We start from the raw sequence: 22,980 nt of genomic DNA on the forward strand, positions 1-22,980 counted from the left end.
TGTTTTGCTTTTTTTATTTTTGTTTTTCATTTTATTCCCACAAAACAATTAGAACAATTCAACACTCAAACTTATCTTTGTAACAAGGATCATTTCTGCCCCTTTTACTTTACTTTTTACTTTATCCCTTGTACTATCCTAGGCAATTTAACATTGGGAGTTGGGTCATCTAGACCCACTAGACAGTGTTCTGAACCTTTTTTCTTCAATGATTTGTGATCTTCACTGGTGTCAATGGATTACATGAAATCTTTCCACCTTTATCCACCTTTGTCATGGTAGGGAGAATACGTCAAAGTAAGAGTGGGGTCATCTAAGATAGCACAAGGGTTAAACACCAACAAACACACTTTCCTTCACTTAAATACAGCATATAAGTATAACAATAAAGACAAAATGACTAATATTTTGTTTGTTTACATCTTTGGGATCTAAATTTTTTATAAAAATGGTTTAAGTCTTTTTGATTAAATATTTCCATAACCTGATACACTATTAAAACCCATCTTTCCTTAAGTGTATTTCTAAATTAGGCCTTGTTGATAATTGTAAGTCCTTTTAAATGATAATTATGTCTTTTTTTATTTATTCTGTATAATATTAAATAAACATTTATAATGCACTTTAAACATTATTACTATACATACTAAAACATATCAGTGGTATAAAGAAATGCTCATCACATAGACATTTCAGTACAATAAACCTGAAATCTCCCATTTTTCCATAACTTTCAGACTTTTCAGACAGGGTTCATAGGGGTTTAATTGCTTTAACACTGAAAACGTCCAAGTTCATGTAGTCAAGGTAAAAAGGTATTGTTTTTGTTCAGTGTTTAGGGTTGAACGGTTGCATTCTGATGCTTCCCAAAATCTCTCATCTTCTACAGATTTTTCTTTTGTTTTGAAATTTGAGTTCATCTTGAGACTTTTAACACTTTGTTGGTTTTTTCTCGATCCTATCTTCACGCATGGAAAGCTCTAGATCCATAGATCCCAGTAATCCATGGTAAACCTCTCATAATGGCTGCCTTTCAAACTGTAATAATAATTGATGAAATTTTATTGCTTATTTATTGCTCCAGTCATATTCACTTTCTACATTAAACCATTCGGTTTGAATCTTTGAGTAGTTTCACTTTTCACTCTGGTTACGAGTTTGGCTGACCCACATCCTAGACTGTTTCATGTCTCAAGTAGATCTGAACTTTTTTTTTCCTGTTTGTTTTTGATAAATGTCAAAGCGATGTCACACAAGGAACAAAATGTCCAAATGTAATTTTTTGCAGTTTTTACAATTTACAATCTAACTGAAATAAATGTTCATTAATTTTAGCATGACTAAAATGGGCTTCTGGCTAAGATGCAGCATTGCAAATGAAGTTACAGCTTTGAATTTAGAAACATTTCAGACAAAAAGCACACATGGAATAATAAAAATGAATTTAGATCAGAAGAATTTACTGTACGGCACAATGTGGGTTTAATTTCCGTCTTGGTTATCCCAACAAAGTGGAAAAATGCTACAAAATGTTGATTTTGGCCCTCAGGAAAGCTAAAACAGACAGGTGAGGGCCTAGGAAGCTCACAGGTAAAAGGCCCCAATGATGAGGCGAGTGTGAACAGGTGTGCTGATGGAGGAGCACGGAGCAGGTGAGTGTCGACTACATTCACCACTAAAAAAATAAGTCATGTGAAAATAATAAGTTACTTTTTTTATTAAAAACTTGAAGAAAGAAAGAGAAACAAAGGTGTCAACATTGCTATGGATACCAACTGTTTATTTCCCGAAACACTTTTGGGAGGGGAGGGTTTGTTTTTTTCCATTTCTGCTCAGTAAAACCAAAAAAAAACTAGGTGTCTGTGTCAAATGCACATCTCACTCTGACTTACCGACACAGGAAATGACAGTTTTGTTTCCACATAGCAACAAAATGTGACTTCAAGCTTAATGCATGATGCTTTTTGGATTGCATCACCCTTTGAAAAGCTCTGGAAATCTCATGTTCATATCTCGATTTGTTACCAGAACGTGCTCATATCTTTCTTTTCCTCATAAAACATATCACTGACATTGATGTTGTGATTTACTAACTCCTGCGAGGCCCCGGTCTGACTGCTGTGTGCACCAGCATGAACTCAAAGCTTGAAATCGTAGAAAAGTGTTAGTCAGAGACTGAGCCTTTTACAGAACTGGCAACTTCCTGCTCCCTTCAATGAAGCCATTATCAGGACATGTAGAGAAGGCTTCACACAGAGGAACCTGGGCTCTTCTCTGGTTTCTATCCGCCAGGTAAGATATTTAAAACAATAAAACTGAATTTTCTTAAAACTGTTTTAACTGAAGGTTTCATGATGACGTTTTAGAGGTTGGATCTGAAAGGGGGTGTTAAGTTATCTAGACTATCTGTAGCTTTTTTGTGGTAACTACTTCCTGTTTCTTGTGTGAGACAGAGAAACAGTCAGCATGTCTGCGCTGTAAAGATAATGGTTCTTCCTTCATATTTTTCATATTTTCTTTCATTTAAAAGCAGGAAGGTAAGAAGTTTTTATTTACCGGTATTTTATTTGTGATCTTTGTTTTTTTATTTTCTGAAAGGCTGTTTTTGCTTCTTTCCTGGCCCTGTTTACTTATTTTTCTCATATTATTAAAGTTTTTTATGTGCATATTTTTAATATGCATTTTTTTAAATGAAAAGGGGAAAAAAAGCGTATATTTTGATAAATCTCTATGTGGGTATTTATGTGGTTTGCTGGTAACTTTTTCTTTTTGTTCTGAAGCAAGGGGTGTGGTGGAGGCACATGATACTTTCAACATAAACGTTTTCCTGTCTTTATTTTTTTCTACGTTGCTCTATTTAATACGAAGTTTATCTGAATCTTTTTTTTCCAGATCTTTTTTTCAATCACTTCAACATGAAGATAGACAAGGCTTTGCTGTGTGGATTGTGCGTGCTGGTGATGGTGGACTCCATGACAACCTCCAATTCACTAACCAGAGCCACTGACGCTGCTGTTGAGCTGGGCAACACCACACAGCAAATGACCACGACGCCAGTCACACAGCAGCTTCCTGTCACCTGGACTCGTGCTCCTAACTTAGCACAAGTTAGTGCTTCTTCATCTGGGGAGGTTGTGTCACCCACAGGAGTGAGCACGACAAGTTTAGAAGAAAGCAGAAGCTTAAATACTCCGACGACTGGTTTGGTCATCTTGAGAACCTCAGGTGCTACGAGCAGCTCTCAGCGGCTTTTCACTGAAACACAAGACTCAATTAGCCGCTCAGAGACCACAAGAGCACAGCTTTCATACAAAATGACAGTGTCAACGCATAAGCTCTCACCCACAAGTTTAGCTGCTTCTGCTGCAGCTTCAGAGACTCCTCCATCTCTGCTTTCCACATCCATCAGTCACTCTGATGCAACATCAGTGGTACGGTCCACCAGCAAAGGGTCAACTGAGGGCGCTTCCCTCTCCACTCAGAACCTTACTAATTCCACATCTTCTGGAGCAGCGACGATGGTGTCAACCTCTCGTGCGTTGCCTGTTTCGTACGTCTCCATGACACAAACATCCGCCAGAACTAGTCTTTCATCCGGACCTCCACCCACAAGAATCTCCAAAACATCATCTCCGCTTTCTGGTACGACTGGGTCCATCAGCAGTCCTTCTCCTAGATGGATCCGTCAAGTATCAACAAGATCACTCCCAACAAGCAGCATCACGACGTCTCCCAGTGAAAAATGCAAAACTACAACAAGCAGTTCGGCGCAATCCTGCTCCACCCGGGGAATTGTAAATAAATGCCTGATTGCAGTCGGCGCCCTGGCAGTGCTGGCCACCATCTTCATGGTCTCCACCATATTTCTGTGCGCCAAGCTGTCGGCAAGGAAGCAGAAGGCCAAAAGACCCAAACAGTCCACGGAGATGATGTGCATCTCATCTCTGCTTCCTGAGAGGCATCACAACTACACCAGACATCGCAATCCAGTCGCCAACGGAGTGTTGGTGTTCCCCGCCGGGGGAGACAGCGATGAGGAGGGAGGAGATAACCTCACGCTGAGCAGCTTTCTTCCAGAAAGTGTTTGAAAAGGATTTATGTGGTAGATTTTAATCTTATCTGATTGTTTTATCTGGTTGCAGACACCCAAACAAACATGTTCATTGGGCAAAACGCATGATTTTTTGCAGAAATGGACACTTGCCCAGGAGGATGTCAGCCAGGATGCAAAGACAGATCAAAACCTTTTTTTTTTTTTTTCAACATCCGGAGCCCTGATGCTTTTTCACTTTGCAGCAGGAGACAGGAAGACTGGCTCCGTCAAGGGGCCTTCTGTCCCACACAGATGTTTTCTGATCACAAATGCAACATTTGGATTACGTTTTCTTCAGTTTCACTGTGTTTCAGCACCTGGACTGCAGGGATGTTAGTCAAACTTAAGTTATGGACTTTCTCAGACTGAAAAAAAGCTTTTAAGAAGTTGGAGTTTTAAATAGAAGACGGTGAATGTTTTTTTTTTTTTAATGTGTATGTAAATGGTAAAAAGTCACCATGAAAGTCTGCATTTAGTCACTTACCTTTTTAATGAAGAAGTTTCACAAGTACCTATTTTCTTGCTTCTTTTTTGTGTTTAAAAAAAACCCAGCGTTTGGATGGTTCAGGATGTGTTTTCCTCTCAGCTCTGGAGGTGATGAATGTAAACCCAACGGAGGCAGGAGTGAGGCTCCTGGTGACCATAGACACCCAGAATTCTCTTGTGTGATGGCACATTGGATTTCTAGAAAGAAAAACGCTTGGTCACACTCTCTGCCTCAAAGTGGTCACATTCGCATCATGTGAGTTGTTATTTTGTGTCTTTTGGATAAATGACTCCGTGCAACTCTTATTAGTGAGCGGGCCGCTCCTCTTCCATCAAACACATTTTGGATGTGACACCTAAAAAAGAAAAAAAAAAAAAAAAAAAAAAAAAAAAAGTAGACTCCTTTTTGAGAATGGCAAAGCTTAAAGCTGTCAGGGGTTCAGCTTTCTAAAGTTTTGAAGAAATGTTTGATTAGAGTGAGTAAAGAGGAGGCCCCCTGCCCCCAGAGCACATTATAAACTCCTACCTAACAAGAACAATCTGTGTGCAATCTGTGTGCAGGCCGGGGAGTCCAGACACAGCGAAGGAAACCAAAGGGGGAGGAGAACAGTGAAGGGCCAGAAGGAGGGATCTGCACTCCTGCTTAATGGCATCTTTCTTGCACTGTTCAGACGAACCCCAGTGAAACCTGAAACTGCAGAAGCGTTGGGGTTCACCAGGCTGTCGCTTGCAGGCTTCACGTCTTGGTTTCGCTCTCCCTTCATCAAAGGGGATTTCAGTAGAGACGCAGCCCTCCTCCACGCTGAATGGTGAGTAAAAAGTGCCTTTATGGTGTCTGAGTTGGAACTGGATGTTAAAGAGGTGACCTGAACGCACCGCGATACTTTCAGAGCATCCAGGTTCAAGGTACTGAGGATTTAAACTGAGAAACAATCGTTTAAAATCAAAACAGGAAGCCTGGATTTTACTTCTTACTTTTGCACATATGGTAATACCTCAAATATCCATATGTTTGTGTTTTTCTATGTGCACAGGCACATTAGGGGGGAAATTTTGTGTCTGAAGTGATTCATTTGGGGGGGGGATCCCACCCTCCATTTCCAGTTTCCAGAGTCTCGTGTGAGTCGGCTTGCACACAGATGGAACTGTGAGAAAGATCTGAACACAGAAGCAGAGCAACGAGTTGAGAGGAATCCAAGTTAGTTAGATGACAGAGTATTTATAATTAGTGCCAAAAGTTAGTTTGCTGTATACACAAAAGTAGTGCTGTGTTTTTGTCAAATGACAGAACTTTTGAAGTAAAAAATCTTTGGGAAGATGAGTTGATGAGTATACAAACACTTTTGATGAAGAGCTACTATTGAGTTAAAAATGGGAATTGATTGTTTGGCTCAGAGCTCCATCAGTCGCTCTTACTTCTTAAGCAGCAACACAGTTTTCCCTAAGAAGAAGTAAAGAGAGTGGAAAAAATGCGACAGGCTTTTGGTCGATTGAAACAGACGACTTGTAAAGTTTATGTCTCGACATTCTTTATTTACATCTTTAAACAAATCTGGTGGACCTCAGGCCCGATGGATGGGGTTGGGGGGGGGGGGGGGTGATCTGCAGTTAAGTTGGTTGTGGAATAAACAGTCGTACACTTAAAGCAGCTGTTAATGTGCTAAAGGATTGTCTTTTTTTAAATCTAATTACAGTCTGCTCCTTACATTATCCAGAGCATGTATGGTCCTGTGTAGCAGACGGTTGATGTTGTTTCTAGGTGTTTGAGTCCTGTTTCTAAAGTTTGCTTTTCAGTTTAGTTTGGCCTCTGAGCAGCGCTGCAATCCTTCAACAGCTGCTGCGTCTCTGAAGGTGTTTTCTTACTACATTCCTCTGTCAGACTGAGATAAACTGTCGGCAGGGTTTGTAACAGTTTACTACGGCTAAAAACTAAAACCTGGACGTGAATCATTTGATTTCTGGGTTTATATTTTGAGGAAAGCCCTTCTTTATCTAAATGTTAAGATGAAGTTAAAGCTTTTCCTTCACTGACATTTGCTGTTGTTTACAGATCCTGAGAGGAAACGATGCTCCTGTTGGTCCTTCGTCACGTCGGTCTGTGTGTGGTTTTGTGTTTTAGCTGCAGCTTGGCCACACCCACAACTTTTTACAGTCGTCTGGAGGGAAGTACAGATGAGGAGGAACTCATCAGCACAAACGCCTTCATGTCCACTACAGTCCCTTCCACTAAACTCCAAACTCCGACAGAACCTGCCAGAGCAGAGCAGGAGTTCCTCAAAGACTTGGTTGACTTCCTGGAGAAAAATGTGCTCCTCATCCTGGTGATAACGGCGTTGGTCCTTCTGGTCTTCCTCATGATCTGCGGAGGGCTTCTGATGAGCCGCAGGCGCAAAGTGAATTCCTACTATCCTGCCTCGTTTCCTTCAAAAATGTATGTGGATGAGAGGGACAAGACCGGAGGAGCTAGATCCTTTAATGAAGTGCAAGGAAAAGCTGCATGTGAACACGAAAGTTCACCGGTGGACTCTCACCGGCAGCTGCAGGCCGACATCATGAGAGTGGCCAAGAGCCTGCGAGCTGCCAGTAAATCTACAGACGCGACAGAGAAAGATGAGTCCTGCCAACAGGAAGCAGACCCCGCCTCTGAAAACATCTCCAAATCAAACTGCACCATCCTGGACCAGGCGCTTTCAAGTGTCCCTGAAGAGAAAGAGCCGTGTGAGCTCGGTGACAGCGGAACAGCATCAGGTCCACAGCTGGAGCTGCATCCAGGAGATGAGGATTCACAGGAGCCCACAGCTGACAGGAACCTGCGGCCAGCTTCCCTGCACATTCACAACGACTCCGCCACACTTCAACTTCTCGCAGGAGAAAAGACGGCTTTCTGAGCAGCAGAAAGCATAGATGGAGGCCCGTCTGGTGTTTTTGTAACTTTTGAAACAGGGCAACTGAAGGCCAGACCCACAGAATAAAATTTGAGCAACTTTAAGAGTTTCAAAGCAGCCAAATTTGGTGATTTTGTGCTTATTTTATGAGCCATATTTATTCAAAAGCAGTAACTTCTGTATGCCGAACAACTTCAGTCTGAGAAAAACACTAGGCATCATCTGTTCCTGAGAACAATCATTAAGAGAAGAAATATTGAAGTTTGAATACATTAAAACAATCAGCACACATGGCCACAAGCTTATTCTGGTCAGAGCACAGATTTAGTTTCTAAAACGAGAAAGGGATATGAAACCACACATTTTAAAATGAAAAATCCAATAAATAGTATAGAAATGAATGCGTCACATGAAACAATAGTTTGGAATACTTTAATTGCAGGTTTTCCAACAAGCCTTTGCACCAACATATTGGTGTTCTGGAACCCCTCCACTCATATCAGTCAAGGTTATTACAAAACTTTTCATCTTGGACCAATAGTTCCTTCAGTCTGAAGAATATAAGGCTCAGTTTAAGACTGAAACTGAACAGTGCATAAATTGTGCGTTTAAGTGACAGGCTAGAAGAGAGTGGACAGAAGCAGAGGTCAAAGGCTAACGCTGAAAGCCTGGAGTAGTGCTGCTACAGTGGAACAAGGTCTGGATTCTCGCTATTGTAACAGATGACACGTAAAATGATTTGACTGCTTCTGTTCCTTTGGTTCTTGAAGGTGACTGTCCTTAGATGCTGACCTTTGCTGCCTCCTGCTGGCCGTCGCTTTGCTTGAGGCGATAGTCAGCAAGGGCTGCCTTGATGGCGTCCTCTGCGAGCACTGCAGGAAAAACACTGCGTCATACACGTGCACTTGAATGAGAAGAACATCCGATGTATTCCACTTACTGGAGCAGTGGAGTTTAACAGGTGGAAGGCTCAGCTCTTTGGCGATGTCAGTGTTCTTGATCTTCAGAGCTTCATCCACCTGAGAAGAGAGGAAGGTAGCACTCAAACTGTTCCAAAAATAAAAGAAATTCTATAAAATATACAGTGAAATCAGCTGAAAGTGTTTACTCACAGATTTGCCTTTCACCCACTCGGTGGCCAGAGAGCTGGAGGCGATGGCGGAGCCGCAGCCAAACGTTTTAAATTTGGCATCCACAATCTTTCCCTGGCTGTCAACCTCAATCTGAAAAGGATGGGGTTTTTTTTAAAAAATATCGTTCATACAGCAAAATCAAAGCCCACTGTATTCAACATACGCAAGATTAATGCCAATTACCATTTAATGTGTTCATTTTTATTAAAAGCGACAGTTTTTTTAATTATTATTATTACAAATAGGCTAACAGCTGCTCTTTATTCTTAGAAAACAAACAAACCTGTAATTTCATGACATCTCCACAGGCTGGCGCACCCACTAAGCCAGTTCCAACATTCTTAGACTTTTTGTCCAGCGAACCAACATTTCTTGGGTTCTCATAATGATCCACCACCTACAGAAAAAAGAAAATGATTTTTTAGTACATTCCTGTTGCTTTTTCCTCTTAATAAGATTTAAATAAATAAATCTCAGAATCCCTGTTAAACAACCCCTGATATGCCATTCCCTATGCAAGAGACTGAAAACACTGACAGGCTGGACTGCATTGTCCACCAAATAAAGTCCATCCTCTAGTTCCTGCTGAGTCATTCTGACCATAGCAAAGGGCCAATGAGTTATTTAGGACATGTCCCATTCTGTAATCCAGCAGCTGCTACTGCCAACAACCCCACTGAAAACTTCCTATTTGAAAGAATAACTCTACCTTCTAAGAAAAAGTGATGCATGCGATGTGATGCAATCTTCATCAATGAAGTTTAAAACATTTATAGAAAATAAACATTTAACCAGTGCAAGCAGACCGACCACAAATACATGAAATGAATGAAGCGAATATAAAGCATAAATAAACTACAGAATACTTTGTGTTTATTTTGGTCTTGACCACTGTAGGTCAAATCACAGATTTCGTAACCTTTTTTGCTAACTATCTCCATTCCTAACAATTAAATGGCCCTATTTGGGCATCCAAACAGAACAAAACAAACAAAAATAAAGCATTTTGTTAACTTATCGCCATAATAAGCCAAACATAACGAAGTTAACCTGAAGCTAATTGCAAAGCTAACAGCGCTGTTGGCTAATGTACGTGAAGCCCTGCGAAGAGGGCTGTGGAAGCGCTTCACCGAGACGAGAAGACTTACTTTCTCGTGATAGCAGCACTGACTGATGTACTCCGGGACTGACAGCCTCCTGGTGAGAACAGACAGGGGGCTGAAACACTTCTTCATCACAGTACCCGCCATGTCGACGGAATGGCGTAGTTAGACATCAACAGCTATAGTTGTGTTGCCCCTCCCCCAGTCAAAGCCAGGGGGAGGGACTAAACTCCAGGTCTTATTCAAGGACTGCGCATGCTCAGTTTACTGTTTTGTTTTTGCACATGTAATACCATGTTTTTTGTTATACAACATACAATTCTTTGCTATAGGAAGTGGTATTTGAAAAAAATTGTGTTTACCTCTGTATTTATAAGGTCAAGAATGTCAAATGTGAGATTTTTCTCATGATTAGAAGCTTCTCATGAGCTTAGAAGTGCATATCTGAGTAGTTCTTTCTTGGAATCATTGTGAATCAGGAGCAGGTGAAAAAGCGCCATTGGAAGAAGCTTGTAGCTGCTACGGCAAGCCACAAATTCCCTGCTCTGCTGCCTTCTGATGCATCCGCTTGTATGGCTAGATAGTTCCAATATTGCTTGCCAATTTTGTTGCACCAGTAATGTTTAGTTGGGGATGTAAGCTAGCAGCAGAGTGTGTAAAGAAATGGATGTCGGGAAGTAGGAGCGGGCTTACTCTGCACCAACAGTACCGCCCACGAGGCAAATTTCTAATGAACTACTGCTGTTCTGCAGACATTTAAACAACTTTTGAGATTTTATCTATTTAGAAATATATTTTTCTTTATGTAGCCTGCCCACATTTCTTTATCAACGGACAAACACATGCAAAAACACGAAGTGCAATCTTCAACTGCAGGTCATTTTAATACAAGTTAAAAAAAAACATAAATATAAAAATTAAGCCCTTTGATTCTTGATTTTCTATCCAGAACATATCAGTTTTTGTCAGTGTTAGGGAGTTATCATAAACACATTTGCTATCAAACACAGATGTAATCCCGAGATTGCAGCTAATGGTCAAAAGAAATCCAAATATACTTCCTCTTTTGGCTTTTTTCCCATCAGGTGTTGCCACAGTGAAACAGCCACTCTTTTGAGGACGAGCCACATGGTTAACTTGGCAATGTTTTATGCTGGATGCCCTTCCTGACGCAACCCTCTCAATTCATCTGGGCTTGGGACCGGCACAGAAGTAGAGAAGGGAATAGGGAGCAGCACAGATTTGAACCCTGGTTTCATGGACTGAAGGCGCCGGAAACCAGCACGAGCTAAACCGGCTCCCCTTAAAAGAAATCCAAATACTTCGGGGTAATTTTAGATCAGACACTAAGTTTCAAAGGTCATATCAAAAAGTTACACAACACTAATACAATATAATCTATCAAAATTTAGATCCATAAGAAACTCTCTTACCTTTGAAGCATCAAGTACATACTTAAATGCAATGATCATCCTCCCATTTCTGTAATCTATCACATCCTGGTGTCAAACATGAAAAACAGTCAAAAAACCACTCAAATTATTGTATTAAAAATGCCCTGAAGATCCATGCCCAAAAAACCACAGCACTACCATCAATGTTATGTACTTGCTAAATATTGTATTCTGATATTTGAAACCTTGAACCTATTCAAATGTGTGCTTAGTTTATAAAATTATGTGCATCGCTTCTGACCCCCTCTGAAAATGTTTGCAACTCTCTATTCTAAAAACACTGTGAGTAACCCTGTCTGTCACCCAGGGGTGAGTGTAGCATTCCTAAATGTAAAACTCAGTTTTACTCATGAGTCAGTAAAACGCCCTTTCCTTGAAGTGATCCTGACTATGTACAAATTCCCATACATTCTCATTCTTACCAAAGCGCTGGTTATTGAGTAAAAGCAAGCTTCCAGACATAAGTAAATTCAGAGAGTCTCTACGTATGTTGTTATGAACAGGTGTGGTAGAGCAGTATGTTAGAATGGTTCTGATTAAAAGTGTAATGAATAGAAGAAAATATTCATTTACTTGGTCTGGAGCTTTCCTCTGTTTCTGTAAATCTGCTCTGTTTGTTTTTGGGTTGAAAATATCGTCACATTATCCCACTCTGTTGAATTTCAACAGTTTTTTAAAAATTAATTTGCTTTTATTTTTTCTTAATTTTCCAGGAACTACAGGTGGAAATCAACAAAATTTGCGAGAACCTGCCACAGGTTCATGTTTCATGCGATCAATGTTCTTTTATTCCTTTGTACATTGTCCTTGTTCTACGTATATAAATAAACTCTAAACTCTAATTTGTTACTAGATATAGAATCTGCAAAAAGAACAATCCTTTTTGCTACAAGATACAATCTGGTATGTAGATACAATCATCCATACTTTAAACACCTTTTCAGATAAGACTAAATCAATCAAAGAACGTGTGAGTATGAAGTGCAGTGTGATAAATTTATTAAGCTAATTTCTGCTGCTTTACCAGTTTAACACTACTGATTGTATCATGCTTTCATAGTCCTTTTGACCACTCAAAAGGGGAATTCATAGCTTCAAAACCAAAAGGATAATAAAGGGGCTTTTAAAAAGTTGAGTTTTGTCTCTTAATATGGCAGAGTTTTTATGAACCCTTACTACATTCACTCTAATATTATGAACTATATTAAGAAAGAAATTAAATGTTTCACTTTTTAAGTTTCAATGTTGCATCAGTCCGAATGCAAGACAGAAATATAGAATACAAAAATTATAACATTGTGTAAACAACAAGAAAACTTTAAATTCAATTTCCACCATGATACTATAGCCCGCCAAAGAAACGTTCCTAAAAATGTGTTTAATTTGTTTTTTCAAAAACTTCTAAGGCTTTTATTTTGGTAACAAACTATTATGTCAAACTAACAGTTTTAATTGTTTTGAAGGTATATTTTTTTTTACAAATAATGAACTCAAGAAAAGTAAAACAAGTTATTGAAATGATAAATCTTTATATGATTTTAAATTTAAGTAAAAACAACATTTCAGCAAAACATTTCCCTTTTTTTTTGTTTCCAAAACATGGGTTTTAGGGAAGTGTGGATCAGGAGAACTGCATACTTTGTGTTTCTGTCACTGAAGGGAATGTTACTCAATACAGTTCATAACCTTTGTTACATCAAATATTCATATATTTTTATGGTTTTCTTTTATTTATTGAATAAATTCTGGTCATTTTGAACTAACTCTTTTCCCTCCAAAGGTTAGCAAATGCTAAGACAAACATCTGACAAATACATAAATAATTCACATTTTTTTCAGTTGGCGTCATGTGATATGTCAAAACTCAAAGGTAGACTACAATTTTTCACCATTTTGTTAGTGTTACCAACAAAAACCAAGAAAAAGGAACAAATCTTTTCTTAAATATATAAAACATACATTGTCATTATTTAGTACAGGACTTTTATTATTATTATCATTATTATATTTTTGTGCTTTTTTTCTCATTACCTTCACTGTTGTTCAAAACTGCAGCAAGACAGGATCTTACATGGGCAGCCCTGAAATTTTTGTGGTAATTTTTAACCGGAACACTGATCAGGAAGCAGAAGGGAGAAGTTGAGTATCGGAGCAAGACGCAAAAACCCCGAGTTCACATTGGCTTCAACATCAAAAGAATCTTGTGAGTATTTCTATGTCTTTCTGTCTTTGCTTCTTATATTTACGGTTTATGGGAAAAAAATGTTTTGCTAATTCGTTTTTCAGGGGAAGCAACCATGGATCTGGACTATCCTAATTATGAAGATTATGTGCCTCAAAACGAAACGGAGGAGACCTCAAAATCAACAAAAATCTTCCATTTTGCTGATCCTCAGATTGGTCTAACTCAATTTCTTGTGGCCTTTAACATCCTGATATCCACTCTTGGGATTGCCGGAAACTCGTTAGTGGTTTGGGTTTGCGGATGTAAAATGAAAAGATCAGTTTTAACCACCTGGTACACCTCCCTTGCGATTTCAAATCTTTTATTCTGTGTCTTTTTGCCCTTTGATGTTTTCTACACCATAACCTCAAACTGGCCTTTTGGGGTTGTCTTGTGCAAACTCACTTCATCTGCTCTGTTTCTCAACATGTACAGCAGTGTGTTTGTGTTGGTTCTGATCAGTGCTGATCGATGTGTCCTGGTGTTGTTCCCTGTGTGGGCGCACAACCACCGGACAGTTCGGAAAGCCTCTGGAGTGGTCATCCTGGTGTGGCTCCTGTCTGCACTCTTGACCTTGCCCACGATCGTCTTCCGACAAGTCACAGTCCACGGTTCGGTCACTCAGTGCTACACAGATTATGTGAACCATTCCAGACACACAGCAGTGGCCCTGAGTCGATTCGTCTTTGGCTTTCTGATTCCTTTTCCAGTAATTATCCTCTGCTGCGTGGTGCTTAGTCTTAAGATGAAAGGTTTGACTGTCAGGTCAAGGAAACCTTATAAAATTATGGTGGCACTCATCTTGTCGTTTTTCTGCTGCTGGATGCCTTATCATACCTTCGTCCTCTTGGAGCTGGACTTTAAGAATTATAACTTAGAAATACTTAAAACTGGACTGAAAGTAGGAGCCACCTTGGCTTCGGCTAACAGCTTTGTTTCTCCCATTCTCTACGTTTTTATTGGTAACGACTTCAAGCAAACCCTGAAGAAATCTTTGACATCTAAGATTGAGGAAGCCATGGGCGAGGATCTACGAACTGTTGCCCTTAATAATTCAAGATCCAAGTCCCTGGACATCATCAAATGTTAATTTGATGCACTCATCAATACTAATGTGACAACATCAATAAGGGACATAATAATAATATGTTTGAGTTGAGTCTTTGCTGTTATTCCGATTCTACTGGACTAAACATTACATTTGATCACTGTACTTGACTGCTGCTATTAGATCTTGAATGTTCTGCCTATATAAACAAAAAAGGCTACAAACAAATCAATACATTTTGGTAATTTTTACATTTGTTTTGGGTTGATTACCAAATTGAAATATAACTAAAGATGAATAAAAACGTTTTTTTTCCCTTGATGAAAACAGTCAAATTGAGACATAAAGAAAAAACTGTGATAAATTGTGTTTTTATTTTTTAAATATATACAAAAAAATGTTTAAAGTGTACAAAAAAGCTGCTTTATGACTTTGAAAAAATAAATGTAAAAAAAATGTGAATACAAATTTGAATGTAAAGTTTTGTTCAGGTGAAATTAATTGTTTTAGAGCAATACAGATTGATAAAAACTACATTTAAAAACTTTTTCTGTTTCATTCTTGAGTTACACATTACACTACACAAATTTGTCTTTTTTGATTAACAGTTAAAATTGAAACCATGTTTTTTTGCTGTATATTCTAGTAAAAAAACTATCACTGTTGTCATTTTTTCTATATTTCCAGGGGCGCAAAAAGTAGGTATGCAGCACATGATTGGTATGGGGGCGCCGGCCAAAGGGGGCGCCAAACCGATGTTATTACAATTATTTATAGTCCGTATTTTTTAATTTCCCACCTGTTTGTGCACTTATATTTACATGATATGGTCAGTAACAGAAGCACATCGTAACTGATTGGGTGCCCCCACGGCAGTTTTCATAATAAATAAATAAAATCATGCATTAGCAAGACGTTCAATTTATTTTAAACATGAAATAATTGTTGGTTGGCCATATGATTTAGTGGAGAAGAACACAGACAAGAGGTGAAGGAGACAGACGTGAGGTTGGTGATGCATCTGATATACAAGAGAGCAGAAATGACTTCAGGTAGGAATAATTAAACTATTGAAGTCACAAAAACCTAGATGCTCATTCTGGTTTAAGCTTCTGCTGACCACCTGTTCACTTATTTTAGGAAAACAAGTGCAGACATACATGACAAGTCAGTCCCAACAGAGAAGAATAAGGAGAGAGGTTCAGATGATGATGATGATAGAGAGAAAGAGAGACGATCAGCTGATGATGAAGAGGGAGAAGAACAGAGAGGTGCAGAGGAGAGAGCCGGGGCCAGGCTTTACTCAGAAGATCCTTCTGAATGAGCTTCACCACACAAATTTGGGGAATCATTGAGGCAATACACGGTTGTAAATAGCTCACTAAAATATTCTGATACTCCAAGATCAGATAAGAAGTAATGAGATGTACACAGTTAAACAATAAAGGTGTTGTTTAGATAGCTTTAGGAGGGGTGGATGAGATGTTTTTTTAATGTGCATTTATGTCTGTGTGCGTGGGGGGGGGGGGGGGGGGTAATGAGGCCGCATGTGAAATTAGGTAGTTGCGCCCCTGTTTATTTCTTCAAGGTTTTTATTACGTTTATGATTTTTTTTTAAATGTATGCACGCTAAAAACTTCTCGGTTATTTAAAGAAAAGTTTTAAACTTTTTTCTATAAAGTTCGTTTTAAAGAAATTATTAAGGGTTGTTGGCTATTTCGTGAATATTCTGCCCCGCCTTCTTTCTTTTGACCAGGAACTAACTTGTCGCGTGCTTGTGAAGCAGCGGATATGACGTCACATCATGTAAGAATATTTTTCCTAACTCAGAACTTCAACTTATGGTTTGCCGCTGTGATTCAATTTGGACGTAGATATCAGACTGGTTTATAATTTAAACTGTTTTTCTGTAGTACTTTTTATTGTTTGTTTATTTTCGTAGTAAAGTATACGTCAGTGGGTAAAAACCCGTCTTTACGGCTTTGTTTGCTAGCATTAGCCTGGAATTAAACGGACCGAGCGACCAACTGCGAAAATTCATTGAAACTCCGTGACTCATTGTCTTCGTTTGCTATCCAGTGGGGCCTTCATATGTGCGAGTTTTGAGGCAAGTTCGTTAGTGTTGGCTGTGAGGATCCAGATTTGATTATGGCCGCGGCTGCCCCCTCAGCCCCAGCCTCTGGCTCCACGGCTGAAAGCACAACTTCGGGATCGAGCAGCTCGGCCGCAGCGGAGGGAGGCAGCCAGGACAGCACCTTCGAGTGTAACATCTGCCTGGACACCGCGAAAGATGCTGTGATCAGTCTTTGCGGACACCTCTTCTGGTAAGTTACCAGCTATTCTTTACTATGTTTACATGGTTGAAATTCCTCCTAGTATTTGTTTGAGACTGTAGTTCTGCATGTGTAACAAGTAAAATACATGAATGTAAACATCAGTAAAGCAAACACACCAAAAAAAATTCCCCATATAGCTATACAACTGTGTTCTGTTGCCTTTTGGTCTCAAAAGTATAATTAAATTGTAAGGGTTAGGATCGTTAATGTTATCAACAGTCCTTGGGAACCCCCACTTCTTTTGGGTGCCCTCCTCCTGGGCAGGGGTGCCTGGCCCCGCTTTGCCCTCTCCTGGACCTCCCATGGGCTGGGTGGGTGGCTGCCTGGAGCATGGGGTGGGTCTCCCTTGGGTGGGGGGATGCTCAGAAACGAACTCCTGGGTGGTGGGCTGCTCATCTGGGGCTTGGGTGCTCTCCTATTGGGGGGCTATTCTTCTGGTCGGGCTGGGCCTTGCACTCTCTTTTCCCCTTTGCCTCCCTGCTGTCTGGCATTGGGGGGGGGCTGTGGCGATCCTGCTGGCCCTGGCCTGGGTGGCAGATGTGATTGCCCGGCCGGCAGTTTTTCTTTATCTGCTATATCATGCGGGAGTTGGGGGTCCTGACTACCACTGCTGCTTCAGCCGGGGTCTTGGGGTGGGGATGACTGGGCACTCTCTCTCTTTTTTTTTTTACATTCCCTCATCCACCTCAGAAGGACATAAACCTCTCTCTTCTTCCCTCTTCTTCTTTTCTGTCCGGTCCAACAAAAAACGGTTTCAAATATATTTAATATAAATAAAGTTAAGTCTAAATTACCGAAGTGGTATATTAAAATATTCATCTTGTGTGTTAGAAGATTCATAACCCCCTGTTGTACCGTAATGTCTGACACAAGAGGCCTTCAGCTCTCATCTGTTTGCTCAGCTGTTGAACAGGAAAAGTAAAAAAAAAAGGATAGTTAAAACCATATTTTTTTCAAGATAAAAATAATAATTTTTTGCATATTTTGCCAGAGAATCTAATCACATGAGAAATTCTCCAAAAACTGCAGGATGATAAATAAAAGGAACTTGAACATATTGTTTTCCTATTGAGTTATGCGTGCTGATAAGATTGTATTTAAAAGAATGTCAATGTTTTTAAGTACAAGGGAGCCAATTAAACTGTGAATAGAGCTTCGTAGAATAGTTTATGAAGCTTATCTGTGGTTAACTCAGATTTTTGACCTGAAGTTGTTTTGTAACATAAAGAAATCAATAGGTTTGGTCATACGACTGAAGAATTTAGCTAAACGTCATGTTACTACTTGCAGCTAACAAACTGATATTTCAGAAGCATCTCTGAAAGTTGTAGTTCTGGAGTTAGATAACTGGTACATCGCCTGTCCGTCCTGGGGAGGATCCCTCCTTCATGTGGACACCCCTGAGAGTTCTTCTTTTTTTACGGAGTCCGTTTGTTTTAGGAGTTTTTCCTTACCATGAAGGAGGGGTCTGAGGGCAGAGATGCCCTGTTTAGTTTAATCTGTTTAGTTGATTCAGTTTAAAATTTTCCTATTGAATTCAATATATTTTTGATCCTTTTATTTTATGTTTACTTTACAATTACTGGTACGAAGCCCATTGAGATAACTGTTGTTGGGATTTTGGGCTGTACAAATAAAATGTAATTGAATTGAAAGCAACAGGAAGCCTCATTGTAAATCTGCGTACAATACCGAAGTGTAGAGACTCACCAGAAATAGACTTCCAAGTTTAAATCAGGTCCTGGGTGTCTTAAGCTGCATAGAAACTTCTAAAATTCCACTATTTTTTCTCAAATTAATGTTTTTGTGTTTTCTGTAAATAAATTCCATATGTTATTTATCTCAGCGACTTCAGTCTTGTGTCGTGCAGCATTTGGGTAGTGTATAAAAAAGGCAGATCCAATGGAACAATAAAGCTTTAGAAAAAAATATGTGTTATTCTGTTTAATGTTTTTTTGTAAAGGGCCAATTCAGTACCAGGTTGTCTTAAAGTTTAGAGAAAGATCAAAGTCTAAAAGTTACATTTTGAATTTTTATAATTTGAATAATAGCACAATTACATTTCCGTGTGTCCTTTATAAACATTTGGCAAATTACATAAGGGAATTTTAAGTGTAATGCTCTGTACAGATCTTCTTTAATCAGGCTTGTATTATTATTTTAATGAATGAAATGTGATCTCTATTCTTTTAACTTCTATAGTTGGCCGTGTTTGCATCAGGTAAGCAGCTTTGTCTTCTTCTCTTAACACTAAGCTCAAGTGGTTTTATTGGCTTTCTAACAACCCTCCTGTCTTCACGCAGTGGTTAGAAACTCGACCCAATAGACAAGTGTGTCCAGTTTGTAAAGCTGGCATCAGCCGGGACAAAGTCATCCCCTTATATGGGAGGGGGAGCACGGGTCAGCAGGATCCCAGGTGGCTATTTAACCTCGAATTTTAGAAATCATGTGAGCAAATTATCAATTTATTAGCACAAAAAAAAGACATGGGACTCTGTTTTGCAGAGAAAGAACCCCCCCTCGACCTCAAGGACAACGGCCTGAGCCAGAGAACCGCGGTGTAAGTATGAGCAGGAATATGTCTGTGTTATTGCATCAAAATAACAAATAAGTTTGTGTAGATTCTTGCCTCATCCATTAACTAAACCACGGAGTCTCATTACACACTAGCAGCTGAGATGCAGCTCTTCCCGTGAGAGTGAGCAGGGATTTTACAACCTGTTGCATCAACGTTAGCTTCCCGTCAGACCCCCTCAGCTGTCACGGCGCTCCTTTCAGGGTTTTCAGGGGTTCGGCTTCGGCGATGGAGGTTTCCAGATGTCGTTCGGAATCGGCGCCTTCCCGTTTGGTATTTTCGCCACGGCCTTCAACATCAACGATGGTCGGCCTCCCCCAGGTAGCTCTCCTGAATGATCTCTGTGTTGTAGCATGAGTCTAAAAAAAACTAACCTGTGGGGTTCTTACTTGACACAGCAGCTCCTGGGACGCCTCAACACACAGACGAACAGTTTCTATCCCGACTCTTCCTATTTGTCGCCCTGGTCATCATGTTCTGGCTGCTGATTGCATGAAGAGGTCGCACAAAGATAAACTGTGACGGATTTGCCTTTTTAGATCTTTTTAGCATTTCTACCTTAGACAAAAAATGAAAATGTAATCATCAGATTTTCAAAAATTACAAAACTCATGAGTATTTAACATCAACCACCAGTCATTGGAAATTCTTCAAAAAACATGCATGCTTGCACTTTCTGCACATGCAAGAAAGCAGCACCAATAAAGAAAAAAGTCCATTTGATTCCTTCCTATTATTTCTCCTCACTGCAGCCCTCATAGATGCAACAGACAGTGTCAGGTTTTGAAGGAAAGACTGTAAATGTTGTGCATGATACTGTAAATGAGAGATTTTAGTCACTACCCGCCCGGATGTTTACAAACTTCTACTCTTTTGTCTGCTTTGTGCAGCCATAATAAATTCACTTTCTCCTTTTAATTTTGGATGATCTTTACTTGCTCAGCTCTGTTTCTCTGTAATTAAATGTAAAAACAAACTGTACATGACAAAACAAAATACTGTTAAATATGTATTAACTTTGCAAAATGTGTATATCCATTAGTGACAGTAAAGCTTTATGAAAAATCAAGTTAGTATCTGTATTTTTTTCCGGTAATTCTGTTGGACTTGTCCAATAAATAACCTGGTTCCATCTCAAAACGTTGTGCTACAAAAGTAAGGAAAAAATAGGTGCTGTTTTTCTGGATATCAGATTGTTCTCGAGTTCACGCTTCCGGTTTTTTCTCCTGAAGCTCCGCCAGTGCAACGTTGAACTCCGCCTCGTACATGATCTGCTGAATCTTCATCTTGGTCTCGCAGCGTTTTTGCGGGGCGAGCCGCTTCAGGGCCGGAACGAAGCTCAGCAGGAAAAGCTCGTCCTCGTCCCGCGACCTGGAGCCGAACGGAACGCCGTCGTCCTTAACCAGCCACTTGGTGGGGGTGTGGGTACCAGAGGGGGAAGGCGGCGACACCGTATCCGACATTAGTTTACGCTTACGGCCAGTGTTGCTCTGTGGGGTATTCTGTGAGCCCGGGGGCATCTTCGCAGCCAGCTGAGTCACCTGATGGTCCGGACACGGCTGGGTCACAAACACCACCTGAGACTTGGATTCAGGTGGTATGGCGGCGAGCTTCAAGTTGCTCTTTGCTGGCTCCAGCGTGGCGCCTTCTGCATCTGGACTCTCAAACTCATCCAAATTCTCCTGGTCTTGTTCACCACAGACGTCCGCCCCACTGCCCCTTGATCCTGTGAACGGGGCAATAAAGTTCATGGATTGTCTGTACCTCCACTTGCTTTGTACAAAGTCTCCTTGCCTCTTGTTCTTTGTCTCCATTCTAACTTCCTTGAGGTATCGGTCTCTCAGGTTTTTCCATTTTCTTTTACAGTCCTCGGCTAAGGAAGGAAAAATATCCATGTCAATAACAAGAAAAATACAATCCCAAAGGGAGGGTTAAATGTAGGAAACATTTTCCACACTTAATTCTAAGTATTCATGGATTTTACAGATTCAAATGAGCAAGTAATTGTTCTTAAACAAAACTGACCTGCATTTATTATTTTTTAATTGACCTCTTTTTGACAATGAAAAAAAAATCAACTGGTATTTTGCCATTTTACAGCTAAACTTTGTAAAGAATTAGTGATTTTTCAAATCATTTGGAAAGTTGTGAGGAATTAGTTCTGAACTGGATTGGATAATCACATTTTTAAAGTAATTTATGATCACTTATTTAATGCCCAAAGGAGTACAAGAAGCCAAATATAAAGTATATTGTTAAAATGTATGTTTGAAGAAAAGGAAAATAAAAATTTTGACATCTCAAAAAGACTAAACGAAGCTGACATCAATATATGGTTAAATGAATATAGATCCATAAATTTGATATGTAAAACAAAATGTGTTTTATATATGCCTATCTATAATAAAAACATTTAGTTTCTATTTTTTAAATGAACAATATGTCCTGAAATGTTAAATCTGCAAGTATTTTTAGAATTTCACTATGCTATCTGTATTACTGCCAAAATATTACTTCCTGTCTCTTTGACTCATAAATGATTGTTTTAAAAAAAAAAATTCTGAGAAACATGATTATAAGTTCCTGCATTGAAAACTAACTAACTTGATTCAACTCAAATAACCCTTTTTGTTTGTTTGTTTGTTTTTAGCCCATTCAGTCCCTGTGTGGTCTGGGGGGGGAAGCGCGCGGGGGGGGCTCCACAGTCTCTTCAAAATAAAAGAATAAAAGAATCACCCGGTAAAAAGCGACCACAGCACGCGGCGCGACAGAAGTTCCGCTTCGGTCCGCCGCACCGAGCCGTATATCCCACCTGCTCCGTCTAGAATGTGCGGTGCGGTAACTAACGGGGCTACGTCGTTTTGCGTGACGCGGCCTGTACGGAGCGGCTGCTACCGCTAGCACGGCACGCGCGTCCGCACCACCAAGGCACGTTTGCAGGGAAAAAAAGATCTACCAAGAGTTAAAAGCAAAATGGGAACTACTTTACCCATAAAAAGCATCGGTGCTTTAAGTGTCTATAATGCTTCCCCGTTAATAGAAGTTGTTTTTTTAAATTGAAGGCAGTGATGAAGTTACAATAAACAAAACATACTTACGTGGGAGACCAAGCGCAATGCTGATGTTTCTCCAAGCGTTTGCCCGACTGTCTGTGCAGCGGTAATTAGGTAAAGTGGCATTGTACAGCTCTGGGTAATGAAACACAGCCAATATCAACTTATCGTCCATCTCGGAACACTGTTGTGCGCTGCTTCTGTTGCGCGGAAGCGGCGAGCTTCTCCCGCCTTTTCCGCCCAGCTGCCGCTTCGCCGCGCGCGTCATCGCGGGCCGCCTGCCGCGCGAGGCTGAGGTGGTGGAGCTCCAACACCACCTGGCTCTGCGCGCCCTTAAGTCACACTAAATCAGTTCTTTAGAGATGAATGCGGTCTCTGGCTGAGAGAAAAGCACTCAATTGTTTATTTTTGCTTTAACAAGGCAGCAATTTTGTAATATAGGTGTCTAGTACTTTATGTTATATGTTGGACACCACATTTTTTCCAAATTTATATGTTGCTGCATTAAAAAGCTATGTTGCAACACAACTTTTATATCTAATAGTCTTCTTTTGAACTTCTGGTATATCCAGAAAAAGTGTCACCAACAT

General features: G+C 40.0%; 6 protein-coding genes across 11 annotated transcripts; 4 read left to right on the forward strand and 2 right to left on the reverse strand.

Annotated features, from left to right (window-relative positions):
- Positions 1-1,755: 1,755 nt before the first annotated feature.
- LOC111948366 (putative protein TPRXL) lies at positions 1,756-4,608 on the forward strand. Of its 2 annotated transcripts, none has more exons than XM_023961122.1 (2): positions 1,756-2,292; positions 2,893-4,608. In XM_023961122.1, exon 2 carries the CDS (start codon positions 2,916-2,918, stop codon positions 4,086-4,088), a length of 1,173 nt encoding a protein of 390 aa, XP_023816890.1. In that variant the 5' UTR covers positions 1,756-2,292; positions 2,893-2,915; the 3' UTR covers positions 4,089-4,608. The 2 variants fall into 2 exon arrangements, with proteins under 2 accessions (XP_023816890.1, XP_023816889.1); XM_023961121.1 differs by lacking the exon at positions 1,756-2,292 and adding an exon at positions 2,378-2,537.
- A 451-nt stretch (positions 4,609-5,059) lies between these two features.
- LOC101166889 (transmembrane protein 119) lies at positions 5,060-7,587 on the forward strand. Its single transcript, XM_023961123.1, has 2 exons — positions 5,060-5,388; positions 6,699-7,587. The coding sequence occupies exon 2, from the start codon at positions 6,784-6,786 to the stop codon at positions 7,465-7,467; it is 684 nt and encodes a 227-aa protein (XP_023816891.1). The 5' UTR covers positions 5,060-5,388; positions 6,699-6,783; the 3' UTR covers positions 7,468-7,587.
- Positions 7,588-7,880: 293 nt separating this feature from the next.
- On the reverse strand, positions 7,881-9,902 carry LOC101167135 (iron-sulfur cluster assembly scaffold protein IscU). Its single transcript, XM_004074788.4, has 5 exons — positions 9,746-9,902; positions 8,881-8,994; positions 8,577-8,687; positions 8,405-8,483; positions 7,881-8,336 (listed from the first exon to the last, which is right to left on the reverse strand). Exons 1-5 carry the CDS (start codon positions 9,845-9,847, stop codon positions 8,245-8,247), a joined length of 498 nt encoding a protein of 165 aa, XP_004074836.1. The 5' UTR covers positions 9,848-9,902; the 3' UTR covers positions 7,881-8,244.
- A 3,334-nt stretch (positions 9,903-13,236) lies between these two features.
- Positions 13,237-14,802, forward strand: LOC101161661 (chemokine-like receptor 1). The gene is made up of 2 exons (XM_004074924.4): positions 13,237-13,357; positions 13,441-14,802. The coding sequence occupies exon 2, from the start codon at positions 13,452-13,454 to the stop codon at positions 14,466-14,468; it is 1,017 nt and encodes a 338-aa protein (XP_004074972.1). The 5' UTR covers positions 13,237-13,357; positions 13,441-13,451; the 3' UTR covers positions 14,469-14,802.
- A 1,356-nt stretch (positions 14,803-16,158) lies between these two features.
- Positions 16,159-20,406, forward strand: rnf185 (ring finger protein 185). Of its 5 annotated transcripts, XM_011481824.2 has the most exons (7): positions 16,159-16,232; positions 16,506-16,750; positions 18,965-18,983; positions 19,066-19,178; positions 19,268-19,322; positions 19,541-19,658; positions 19,736-20,406. In XM_011481824.2, the coding sequence occupies exons 2-7, from the start codon at positions 16,575-16,577 to the stop codon at positions 19,831-19,833; spliced, it is 579 nt and encodes a 192-aa protein (XP_011480126.1). In that variant the 5' UTR covers positions 16,159-16,232; positions 16,506-16,574; the 3' UTR covers positions 19,834-20,406. The 5 variants fall into 5 exon arrangements, with proteins under 5 accessions (XP_011480126.1, XP_004074838.1, XP_011480127.1 ...); XM_004074790.2 differs by having other exon boundaries at positions 16,214-16,750; XM_011481825.1 differs by having other exon boundaries at positions 16,214-16,750; positions 19,739-20,406.
- Positions 19,876-22,680, reverse strand: LOC101161910. Its single transcript, XM_004074925.4, has 2 exons — positions 22,436-22,680; positions 19,876-21,210 (listed from the first exon to the last, which is right to left on the reverse strand). Exons 1-2 carry the CDS (start codon positions 22,656-22,658, stop codon positions 20,543-20,545), a joined length of 891 nt encoding a protein of 296 aa, XP_004074973.3. The 5' UTR covers positions 22,659-22,680; the 3' UTR covers positions 19,876-20,542.
- Between the last annotated feature and the right edge of the window lie 300 nt (positions 22,681-22,980).

The sequence above is a fragment of the Oryzias latipes genome, chromosome 12, assembly GCF_002234675.1.
Source record: "Oryzias latipes chromosome 12, ASM223467v1".
Classification (NCBI taxonomy): Eukaryota; Metazoa; Chordata; class Actinopteri; order Beloniformes; family Adrianichthyidae; genus Oryzias; species Oryzias latipes.